The 12,892-nt window shown below is 40.6% G+C and overlaps 1 protein-coding gene across 2 annotated transcripts in view; it reads left to right on the top strand.

Annotated features, from left to right (window-relative positions):
• Positions 1 to 3,662: 3,662 nt before the first annotated feature.
• LOC113450976 (ubiquitin-conjugating enzyme E2 S-like) overlaps positions 3,663 to 12,892 on the top strand; it is a 49,346-nt gene continuing 40,116 nt past the window's right edge. For both annotated transcript variants that reach the window (XM_026722320.2, XM_087918898.1), the window contains exon 1: positions 3,663 to 4,101. In XM_026722320.2, the coding sequence (XP_026578105.1) occupies positions 4,099 to 4,101 (3 nt within the window). In that variant the 5' untranslated portion in view covers positions 3,663 to 4,098. The remainder of the gene's footprint in view (positions 4,102 to 12,892) is intronic.

Here is a 12,892-nt window from a genome sequence, read left to right as displayed (position 1 = left end):
AGGACTCCAACTCCCAGAATCCCTCAGCCAGCCTGCTTTAAAAAAGGAATGGACTCCAACTCCCAGAATCCCCCAGCCAGCATGCTTAAGAAGGGAGGACTTCAATTCCCAGAATCCCTAAGCCGACCTGCTATAAGGAAATAACTCAAAGCCAACAACAACAAAAAAACTTGGATCATTGAAAACAAAGAGGATTTATTAAAAAGAAATAACAAGATGGTTTGCAAAGAGTCAGTGGTCTTTAGAACCTTAACAAACAGGTTCAAAATCAAAAGCCACACCTTTAGAATCTCAAAACATACTTTATATACAGTTTCATCTCATCACCCAAGTTCCCTCCTTCTTGAGACTCATTCCCTCCCAAATTCAAGCTCATTGGATTTGCCCTCAGGTGTTGCAGCTAATCCCAAAATGTCTTAGGGAGAATTATCTCCTTCCGTTGTGTTCTCATCCGTACCTCTTACTTTGGCTGCCCACGTGGCATCTTTCCTTAGCGTTAAAAATGTAAAATCCCCTCATCGGGGCCTCTTTCTTAGCTCATCATATACTACCATTTTTTCTGAAGAGATTGTAACAAAACCACCCCAAACATAATAATAATATAAAAGGCTTATACATAACATAAAAATATAAAAAGGCTTAACAATGGAGCATGTCAACAGTATAAAAGCAAAGCATGCATATACATGGAGATATATTTCATTTGATAACAGATTAATAGATTGGAAGGGACCCCGCAAGGTCATCCAGTCCAACCCCCATTTGAAACCTTTAAGCATCTTAATATACTATTTGATTTTTGAATTTACTTATTTCTAACAGAACTGAACTAGATCATCAGACAGATTTTTTCTATTTCTGTGTCCAAAACATATCCAGAAAGTTGCGATTTCTTTAATTCAATTTATTCCAAGCGTGACAAATTATGAATTCTGTACTTATTGGAAGAATAATTTAAATAGTATACCAGTTTCCCTATTGCACAGTAAAATCAATGTGATGTTTGTTTATGGAGGCATGCAATCTATGCAAATGTTATGAATATTTGTTGAAAGTTGTGAAATTCAGAGCATGTTCTGAATAAGAGGGTTTGGATCATAATTACACTGTGGGATGTCATTGCTGTTTTTGTTTCCAATTAATAGTGTTGTCCTTCAGTAGCATCTTACCCTTTGTCCTTCATCCATTTGCCCTAAATCCATTTCACTCTAAGGCAGGGGTGTCAAACCCGTGGCACCACATGGCATATTGGGACTTTTTTCCCCTTTGCTAAAATGGGCATGGGTGTGGCCAGCACATGACGCATCCGGCCCATAGGCCGTGAGTTTGACAGCCCTATTCTAAGGCAATGTTTCTGAGCTTTAGTGATTTTAAGTTGTGTGGACTTCAACTCCCAGAATTCTCCAGTCAGCATGGGAGTTGAAGTCCACACAATTTAAAACCACTATAGCTCGGAAACTCTGCTTTAAGCATACAAGTAGTCCTTGACTTACAATTATTCATTTAGTGACCATTCAAAGTTACAACAGCACTGAAAAAATGACTTATGATCATTTTTCACACTTACAACCGTTGCAGCATCCCCATGGTCATATGATCACTTTTGCGATCTCCTGACAAGCAAAATTAATAGGGAAGCAAGATTCAACAACCATGTTACCAACTTAATGACTGCACTGATTCCCTTAATTGTGGCAAGAAAGGTTGCAAAATAAGGCAGAACTCAACATAAAGGTCTCTTAGCAATGGAAATTTTGCGCTCAGTTGTGGTTCACTTCAAAAATATAGCATAAATGTGCCAGACGTGGACCTCACTCCATTCCTAAGAGGTCTGTGAGGGGGCGTGCATAAGCACACCAGCATGCCTACCGTCCTTGTCCTACTGTTCCCATTTATTCATACTCATTTATTATGTATATACTTATGTTGTCCCCAAAACTGGGCTCTTGCTTGGTGTTGAAGCCAATAAGTCACCGGACACAAGGTGTGATACAATATAATTTTGGTACCAAGATATAAGGACCCTGGCTCAAAAGCTAACCAAGGCCCCCGATTACAACCTTACAGCAATTTTTATAGTCAAGGGGTAGTCGCATTCAGCCCTTTGCCCTTCCCCTAATAATGCATGCATAACAGATAATAGTGATTGGTTATTTGGATCTCAGCCCCCTACATAGCTAAATGTCGCATCATCTGTTTTTCACCCCAGGTCACGGGTATCTTGCAAAGTGTCCTAGTTTCATGTGCCAGCTATGTGGTTTTTGGGGTTTTTCTTATAAGCAAGCTATTCTTGTTCCTAACATCCTGGCTAGTGGTTTAAGGTGCTAACTTCTGCCTCGCTAAGAATGTGCAGTTCCAACCCCTTTCCTACTGCAGAACAGCTCAAGGTAGCTCCCCCACTCCCCACGACCCCCCTCCTTCCACAGAGAAAAGTAAAAGCAGTTTAAATCTTTGTCTGAGGCAGCACCCCACACCCCCGTGACCCCCCTCCTTCTGTAGAGAGAGAGAAGACAGGAAGGAGCAAGGCTGCTTAAGGCAAAGAAATGAAGACAAGAGAAAATGTTTTATCCGAATTCATATTCCTTACTCTCATGTCCATTCCATCCATACCTGGGTCCATAAGGCCCTTCCTCTGATCCCCAGGGCCTCCTCTGTACATACATCCCATCATCTGATCCTTCACTTATACCAGTTTATGCTTATATGTTTATATGTTATGTTCATAATTATACTTGTTTTCTCATACATGTTTGACAAACTAAACTAAATAAAATAAACAAAGGAAATTCCACTGGGAAAGAGGATCTAAGGATCCCAAATGTAAGTTTAATTATATATTCTTTCAATGCAAGAGTTGGACAAAGCATCTTCAAACACGGTGTAAGGATACATAGCTTCAAAGTCTTGTTTTGCATAATTTGTGTTGCTGTGAGAAAGTAACAAAAGCTGGGAACGAGCTCCTCAAGGTAACAGACGAACGACTTTCGGACTTTATTCGTTTCGCCCAATCTGCTGCCCTTCAGATATTTTGAAATTCAACCCATCCCATTTCCAAACGCCTTGAGGATTCTGGGAGTTGTAGTCCCAGCGCACAGGAAGGTTGAAGAACTCTTACTCAGAATGGGAGACGTGTGTCAACCCCAAATGGTTGTGCCTGAGCAGTGTTTTGTTTTGTTTTTCCTGTCAAAACCTCATAGCATCCTCCACCCTGTGCATTATTGTCAGTACTGTATCAACATATTTATTTTTCGTTCTCAGTTTTAATTAGATGCTTCTTATGCCTGGTAGGCGGGATTATTTTCTTCCTTTGACCAATTAGGACCCTGCCCGCTTTGTTTGAATAAAGGGATTAAAAAGGCTTTCCCCGTTGGCCACTTTGTCATCATCCATTGGCTGCACAGCCACCTCAATTGCGATTTCTTACGCGAGCGCCTTTCAGGGCACGCTTGCATGGCAAAGCTTCCCATCAATCGAACAATTTGAAACCCGCCCTTCGTCTAGTTGCTTCTTAAACCGTTAGTAGATAAACCACCTTCCCTTTAAACGCCACTTTACCCAAGCGTTCATATTCAAATTCCTCCAATCAAACGCCATGGCGCCGCCTCCCCACTACGCTTATCCCCATTGGCTGCCGACTGTCGCGGACATTGGTTGTCAACGGTTCTGAGCGAGGAGAGGACCCAGGAAGGGAGTAGGGTGGACTGGATTCCCTCCGTTCTAACGGGCCTGATTGGGTAGCCGGGGTTCTAAAGGGGTGTGGCTGATCTTGACCGAGAGTTATAAAATCGTTTGTTGGTCAGAGGCCACCCTCATTAAAGTGAGGGTGGCAGAGTGGAGTTGGTAGGTCTCACAGAGGGGAAGCAGGAAGTAGAAGAAGTGGGGTGGTGACGGGGAAAATATCCTAAAAATATACATTTGCAAACTTCCTAAACAAGAAGAGCCAGCATCCACTCAGCGGGGGCTGTTTGAACCCCCAAGTCAATAAAGGATAGGTTCCTGATCAGAAGGGATCTAAGTATCGATTAAGGTGTGTATGTGAGCCCTCCAGAGGTCAGGGTAAATCGCGCTACTTTGAAACTTCTGTGCAGACCCAACACAATGGTGAGTGGCTTTTATTGCTGTGTGTCCTTTCCTTGCCCACTTGTTCGAAGTTTGAAGTCTCTGGGACTTCCCAGAACTTGGGTGGGTAACTTTCAGGATGTGGGTGAATCTTAATGGATGGTGAACTTGAACTCTTTCCCAGAAACAGAATCTGGAGAGCTTACATGGTTGTGCTGTGCAGGCACACGTGTAAGTGCAAACATCCAGTAGCATGGCCTGAGTGTCTTCTTGTGCCTGAGTCTATTGCTACAGTACTAACTAGGAATCAAAATCGCTGGTTGCTTTGTGCAAGAGGAGTGTGAACTTTGGCCTTCTGATGAGCATTAGATTTCTACACAGAAAATGTGTGAACGGTTATAAAAGTTTTATTGTGGGACAGGATGGTATCTTGCACTTGAGCTTCCTGTGCAAGAACATGTATTATATTGGCTGTTGTCAGACTCCCATAGGGCCATGTAGGGGTTATATAGGGGTCATAGCTAGCTCTATAGGCAAAGTACAAATCCTAGGTGTTTGACTGGGCTAAGTTTGGTTGAAGGCATGCCATGCTATCTGCAGGTCATGACCTAATATTAGGATCCTTTTATTCAGATTTATCTATTCTCTTATCCATGTTAATGTCACGGCATGGTAGTATAACTCCCAATCTGGGAGTCTGAAGCCTCCTCTACTTCTGCTATCTTGTAATATTTTCAATTTTATTCGGGGTTTCTTCCCTAGCCAAACAAATGTTGTTGTTGCTTTATTTAGTTCCTCAGAGAATTTTTTGTCTAATTTTATTGGGATCATTTGAAATAAATATAACAATTTTGGTGATACATTCATTTTGATTGTGTCGGTTCTTCCCAGTAGTGATAATTGTACATTCCCCCATGTGTCCAGATCTTTCTCTACTTATTGCAATAATGTATTATAATTGTCTTCTTTTATTGAGGAACATCTTGCCGTCAACCATATTCCAAGGTATTTAACCTTTTTGGTTGTTTGTATTTCCGTTTTCCCCTCTAATTCTCTTTTCTGACAGTCGGTAATATTTTTAACTAATATTTTGTCTTGTCTTTGTTAATTTTAAAGCCTGCCACCTTCCCAAATTCTTCTATATCTTGCAATAAAATAGTTCCCGTATCTGTAGGCTCTTCTATAAAAAAATACTAGGTTGTCTGCAAATGCCTGTATTTGATATTCTTTTTTTAATTTTAACCCCTTTTATTTCTTGTTTTTGTCTAATCCAAGATAATAAAACTTCTAGCGAAGAATAAAAAATAGAGGTGACAGCGGACATCCCTGTCTCACTCCCTTAGCTATATTAAACTTCCCTGTAGTATCTCCGTTTAATATTACCCTGGCATTTTGGGTAGACTATATTGTGGATATTCGGCCCAAAATTCATATCTTTTATTTGTTGAATGAGAAACTGCCAATTTAGATTGTCGAACGCCTTTTGCGCGTCCAAAAAGATCAATGTGGCTTGTTTCTCCGGATGAGCTTCATAGTATTCCAGAAAATTTATTACTGTCCTCGTATTGTTTCTAATCTGTCTTTTGGGTAAAAATTCGTTTTGGTCCGAATGTATGATTTCATTTAACAATTTTTTTCATTCTCTCTGCTATTATTGTGGTAAATACTATTTTATAGTCAGCATTTAACAATGAGATGGGTCTATAGTTTTTAATTTGTTCGTGGTCTGCACCCTCTTTTGGTATTAAAGTAATATAGGCCTCAGCCCATGATTCCGGTATTTTAGCTTCTGTCAATACCCCATTATATAACTCCAGCATTAACAATTCCAGTGGTTTGTGAATGGTCTTATATAATTCCCCCGGAAGACCATCTGGCCCCGGAGTTTTATTACTCCTCTGTTTTTGTACTGCCTCTTCCAATTCTGTCAGAGTTATTTCCTTATTCAACATTTCTCTTTTCTCTTCGGATATTGGAGGTAAACCCTTCTCTTTTAGATACTGATGTATATTCTCATCTGCTATTTTTTCCTGTCTGTACAACCCCTCAAAGTATTTTTGTGTAATACTTTTCTTTTCTTTCATACGATATTGGAGGCTCCCATTCTCATCTTGCAATTGTATTAATTTTTTCTCTTTTTCTTTTTTAAAATTTGTATGACAACCATCTTCCCGGTTTATTAGCATGTTCGAAAAAAATTTGTTTCACAGATTTTAAGTTTTGTGCCCTTTCTTCCTGCATCAAGAAATTTAATTTGTGTCTGACTAGAGCCCTTTCTCCCTTAATTTTGTCATTTTGTGGTTCTTTTTGTAATGCAGATTCCAATTTTTTGAGAGCTTCCTGTAACAGATTTTGTTGTTTCCCTTTTTCCTTGTTTCTTCTAGCAATGTATGCTATTGTTATACCTCGTAAATAAGCTTTGGTGGTGTCCCACAGATTCTGCAATGTTTGCTGTTTCATATTCTCCTTAAGTAATTCCAATTCTTATCATTTGGACATATTCTTTTTCCTTCAAAATCTGTGGATTCGATGTCCTTCTTCTTTTCTTTTGACCTTTCCAAATTACTTTCAAGGGATTATGGTCCACCCATGTGTTTGGCATAATTTCTATTTTGTCTGTTTCTTCCCATTTCCTGATCCCTCCAAGCCATGTCTATCTTTGACCATGAATTGTGGTTTGAATAAAAAGTACACTGCTCAAAAAAATAAAGGACACTTAAACAACACAATGTAACTCCAAGTCAATCACACTTCTATGAAATCAAACTGTCCACTTAGGTAGCAACACTGATTGACAATCAATTTCACATGTTGTGCAAATGGAATAGACAAGAGATGGAAAGCATAGGCAGCAAGACATCCCCAATAAAGGAGTGGTTCTGCAGGTGGTGATCACAGACCACTTCACAGTTCCTATGCTTTCTGGCTGATGGTTTGGTCACTTTTGAATGCTGGCGGTGCTTTCACTCTAGTGGTAGCATGAGATGGAGTCTACAACCCACACAAGTGGCTCAGTTAGTGCAGCTCATCCAGGATGGCACATCAATGCAAGCTGTGGCAAGAAGGTTTGCTGTGTATGTCAGCAGTGTCCAGAGCATGGAGGCGCTACCAGGAGACAGGCCAGTACATCAGGAGACGAGGAGGAGGCCGTAGGAGGGTAAAAACCCAGCATCAGGACCGCTACCTCTGCCTTTGTGCAAGGAGGGACAGGAGGAGCACTGCACTGCCAGAGCCCTGCAAAATGACCTCCAGTGGGCCACAAATGTACATGTGACTGCTCAAACGGTCAGAAACAGACTCCTTGAGGGTGGTATGAGGACCCGACGTCCACAGGTGGGGGTTGTGCTTACAGAACACCATGCCGGATGTTTGGCATTTGCCAGAGAACACCAAGATTGGAAAATTTTCCACTGGCACCCTGTGCTCTGCACAGATGAAAACAGGTTCACACTGAGCACATGTGACAGACGTGACAGGGTCTGGAGATGCCGTGGAGAACATTCTGCTGCCTGCAACATCCTCCAGCATGACCAGTTTGGCAGTGGGTCAGTAATGGTGTGGGGTGGCATTTCTTTAGAGGGCCGCACAACCCTCCATGTGCTCGCCAGAGGTAGCCTGACTGCCATTAGGTACCGAGATGAGATCCTCAGACCCCTTGTGAGACCATATGCTGGTGCGGTTGGCCCTGGGTTCCTCCTAATGCACGACAATGCTAGAACTCATGTGGCTGGAGTGTGTCAGCAGTTCCTGCAAGATGAAGGCATTGATGCTATGGACTGGCCCGCCCGTTCCCCAGACCTGAATCCAATTGAGCACATCTGGGACATGACTCGCTCCTTCCACCAACGCAACATTGCACCACAGACTGTCCAGGAGTTGGGGGATGCTTTAGTCCAGGTGTGGGAGGAGATTCCTCAGGAGACCATCCGCCACCTCATCAGGAGCATGCCCAGGCGTTGTAGCAAGGTCATACAGGCATGTGCAGGCCACACACACTACTGAGACTCATTTTGACTTGTCTTAAGGACATTCCATCAAAGTTGTATCAGCCTGTAATGTTTTTTTCCACTTTAACTTTGAGTGTAACATCAAATCCAGACCTCCATGGATTGCTAAATTTGATTTCCATTGATAATTTTTGTGTGATTTTGTTGTCAGCACATTCAACTATGTAATTAACAAAGTAATAAGAATATTTCATTCATTCAGATCTAGGATGTTTTATTTTTGTGTTCCCTTTATTTTTTTGAGCAGTGTACTTCGTGTTTATAGAACACTACCTCTGTAAATCATTGGTTCATCCCTTGTCAGTTTATAGATTTCATCCCTTATTTTTTTCCTCGCGAATCTCACATGTACCTCCTTTGGCAGTTTATGGCGTCTCGTGTAGTTGGTGTGGATTCTGTACAGCTCATCTACCTCGCTCTGAATTTCCTATATGTTTCTTTGTAGGGCTTCAGCTATCAATCCTGACATATTTCCCAAATCTTCCTTACTTTCAGTCATGTTTTGGAATCTCAAGAAGAAAACTGCTTGCTCCATTTCCAGATGCACAATTGCCTCTTCCAAATCCTTATTTACCGCCATCAATTTTCGATCCGCTAGTTCCAATTTCTTTCAGTTTGTTCTGTTCTGGTTTTCACCATTATTTTTTGCTCATTTTTTTCAATCGTCTGTTGTATCGTTCCTATTTTATCATCTAATTTGTGGATGTCACCCCTTCATCTCCCCCATCTCATTCTTTATTTCCTCATGATTTTTCGATATTGCCTCTTGCATCTTCATCATTGTTTCTTGGATCGCTAACAGAGTCACCTGCATGGTGTGCATATTCGATGTGGCACCTGAATTTTTGGCACTGAGCATACCCTTTATTGACCGTTGACCTGATGGGGATGCTGTTGTCAGTGATGATTTGGAAGTTGTTTTTTTCCCGGTTTTCATGATTGTCGTTGTGCTTGTCATTTTAAAAATTCTGTAGATGTCTTCCCACACCACCACCCACTAGATATTAATCTAATGTTCTAGTCACTACCCGTTGTCTTCCTCTAAATTACTTTATAGACACTAAACCTAGCTTCAATGGTAACACAATGACAATGCCTCTGATATATTACCATATAGTTCACAGTAGTAAGGTAATGAGGTAACGGTAAAATAAGATATTATAATGTGGTATTTATATAAAAATGATCAACACTTGACTAGTACAGGTTAGATTTAAAGGTAGGGAAAAAAGAAAACCAATTAAGAATTAATTAACCCAAAGATAGTTCTAACGTTGGTTTCAGAGGGGTTCAATCATAAATCAATTCATCAATATTTATATGCTCTTCTCTAAGTCAATCTTCTAAATCAATTAACGTATTCACCTCTTAGACAAGATGCAGTTATGTATTGTAAATATAAACATGAGTATAATAACTACAATATAATTCAACGGTGATAAGACAATAAGATAGCCAGGTATACTGAAATATAGTATTAGCAGGGTAATATCTATAAAGTAATATTCAACACTTAGCTGGTACAAATTACACTTTAAGGTAGAGGAAACAAAAAAAATCTAACAAAAAGCAGTTTAAGAATTAACTAAAATCTGCAATCAAAGATCAATTCATCAATAGTTACATTTGTATTCTCAATAGCTGAATCAATCCTCTAAGTCAGTTAACCTATTCCCTTCTAAATCAAAGTCTACAGCTCAGTGGTGGGATTCAAATATTTTTGCCACCAGTTCGGTGGGCGTGGCTTGGTGGGTGCACTTTGCATGCCCGCTCATGCCAAATGCTCACTTTGCGCAGGCGCAGAGGAGTTTGCGCTGGCGTAGAGGTGGTGTAACTTGCCTCCTGCAAGCCTGCACAATCCCGGTCGCTTCAGCAGCTGCCGCGCAGCACTATTCTGTCCTGCACAAAGCAGCTGCGCTTCAAATTCAGCAGATAAAGGTGGTTATGATAGATTGTTAACACTTAATAAAGCTGCAGCTGTTTCTGTCCATACACCATCTATTGCATCAGCCGCATACTTTTTTTTTTACATCTGGAGGCCCTCCGAGGGCCTGTTAATCTTGGAGGGATTCATGGACTTGTGGGGAAACCCAGGGAGCAGCGAGGGGGAAGGCAACTACCCACTGTGACGAAGGGAAACCCCTCAAACCCGGTGTGGAAGAGTCCAGTCATTTGGACATATGGCGGACCTGAAGCTGAGACAGCCAAACATGGACAAGGAAGGAAGAATTGGGACAAGAGACTGAGGCATCGGTGGAGATCGAAGGAGCCCAGCACTGCAGTGGAAAAAAAAAGCTCTTTTTTTGGAGGAAAAAAGGTCCTGAAATATTATCTATGGACAGAAAGTGAGTCTCCAGTTGAAGGGTGGAAACCTCGGGAGTTAGCAGTGAGCCGGCGGCGGGAGCAGCATCTTGAAGAAAGAGGGTAATCAAAGTGAGAGGATTGAAATGAGGGAGGACGTTAACATAAAGAGCCCAGGATAGGGCCAAGTGATAAGGCGTGTGAGTCTGGTGGAACGGAACTGTGCTGGATTGGTGTTTGATCATGAGACCATTGTAAACTGGACAGTTAGGAGAGGAACTTACCCTCAGTGAAGGCAGGACTATTGCATTGAACAAACCAATAAGTGCTAGCAAATGGCAAGGAGAAAAAAAAGATCTCTGCAGCTTAAATAGTTTGAAGAAGGTTAAAGTTTGGTTTAGACCAGTGGTCACCAGCTGGTGGTCCGTGGACCACTGGTGGTATGCAAGAAAATTTTGGTGTTCTGCAGAAAAATTATTTGCATTTTTTATATTGCACTAAATCAGGGGTCCTCAAACTACAGCCCCTGGGCCAGATACGTGCAATGAACGTTTGTGTTGCTGCAGAGAGTCTCCCCCTTTGGGGTCTTTCTGTGCAAGTCAGAGGGGGCAGAACTTCTGATTTGAGGTTTGCTTCAGCCTGCTGGTGTGGGGCTTTGGGTGAAGGCTGGAAGGAAGCACCGCTGGTGATGAAGATCCGGAGGGCCTTGTTCCAGTGGGAACACATCATGGTCCGGAACTGGCTGACCATCTCAGCCTGCTGAGCCTCCAGGCGCTGGTACCTGGCCTTGCACTCCCACAGGTCTTCCCTCTGCTTGGAAAGCCTATGCTTGTAGTCCTCAGTGAGGTGCTTCTGCTGAGCCTCCTTCTCGGTCAGATCCAATTTGAACTGAGCCAACTGTTTTGCCAACTCTTTCTCATGGTGGCTGCTTAGCTCCAACAATTGCTTCCTGTTGGGGCCCTAAGGAGCCCAGGCGGGCAGGCGAGGAGTGGCTGGGAGGGGAGGGGGGACAGTAGAGCCCAGCAAGGTTCCCCTCAATGTGAGTGACATCGAGTTGGCCATGCCTACCCAACCGGTCATTAGGTGGATCATATTAGTGGTCTGCGGGATTTAAAATTATGAATTTAGTGGTCCCTGAGGTCTGAAAGGTTGGTGACCCCTGGTTTAGACACTATGAGTTGTCCATGAACTATGTCACATTTCAAACCAATGTTTGAAATTACTTTGCTTCTTTCTTCTAACTTTATTGTCCCCTTCAAGCTCTTCCCCTGAAACAAGTGTGGCATATCTTATGGTTAGTTCTTATGAAAACATTTTCTGGAGACCAGAGATTATTTGAAAAAAACACAAATACTTATACAGGAAAGTAGATTTCTAACCATTAAAAGGAAAATAGATTTCTAACTATTGACTACATAAATAAGCTTGATTTTCCTGGAATGCAGTGCTATTAGGACAGCTGCTCTAGCACATCTTTATTGATACAGAATGTCATCTGGTGTCCTTTCATTAAAGTGGTGTCCTTTATTGTCTTTTATTTGTCTCTTGGGTAGAAAGCCATTTTGGTCTGAGTGTATAAATTGATTTAAGAATCTCTAGTCTTTCTGCAATTATTGAAGCAAATATTTTGTAGTCCGTATTCAATAAAGATATTGGTCTGTATTTATTTTATCTGTTGCAGGTCTGCATCTTCTTTCAGTATGAGAATAATATATGCCTCCATCCAGGAATTTGGTATTTTCATCTCTATCAATAGTTCATTAAATACTTCCAATATTGGGATGCTTAAAGAGTCCTGTAAAGTTTTTTTTTTAATAAAGTTTTATTTGGGTTTTCACACACAAAATACAAGTAAAACATCTTTTTTGAAAATAGCATGGTCCCGGGTTGAACTTCTTTATACAGACACAAAACTCAATTTCATGCTCCTTTTTTTGTATTCTGTTCCATATCTTATACTATTTTACATTTTCTATATAGTTTTTCCCCTCTTTTAATTTTTTCAATTTTATTTTGATTATCTCATCTCAATTCAAATCATATTTATACTTTTGTCTGTTCTGTTTCAATTTCATATTATCTTTTCTCATTAAACAAATTTTCTCCTGCAGTTACAAATTAGAGTATGACACCTTTATATCTTTTGATTACATCCATTCAACTCTTATTTAAACTTCAATATATACGTTAAGTTTATGACCTTCAATATAATACATAATACATAACTTCCAATCGAATTCTGCTTGGTACATTCTTATAATACACACTATATTCTTTTTTAAAAAAAAAGAAAGATTGTAAATATATGTAATTATAAACCCTCATTCCATTCCAGTTCAGTTCTATAATTAATAATCATTAAAATCTTAACATCTTTAACACTTCTTTTCAATTAAATATCATACTTCCTTAAAAACACATATAATCTCCATAATCAATTTTTCCCTTATTTCTCTTCACATATGTTTTATAAATCATTAAATATACCTTTTGTTACATTTATTTATTGACAAGCATTCCACTGA

Source organism: Pseudonaja textilis, unplaced genomic scaffold, assembly GCF_049901715.1.
Source record: "Pseudonaja textilis isolate UNSWEBS1 unplaced genomic scaffold, rPseTex1.2 PTEXSCF20, whole genome shotgun sequence".
In the NCBI taxonomy this organism is placed as follows: Eukaryota; Metazoa; Chordata; class Lepidosauria; order Squamata; family Elapidae; genus Pseudonaja; species Pseudonaja textilis.
Note: the sequence above shows the minus strand (reverse complement) of the source record. Positions and strands in the feature narration are given on the sequence as shown.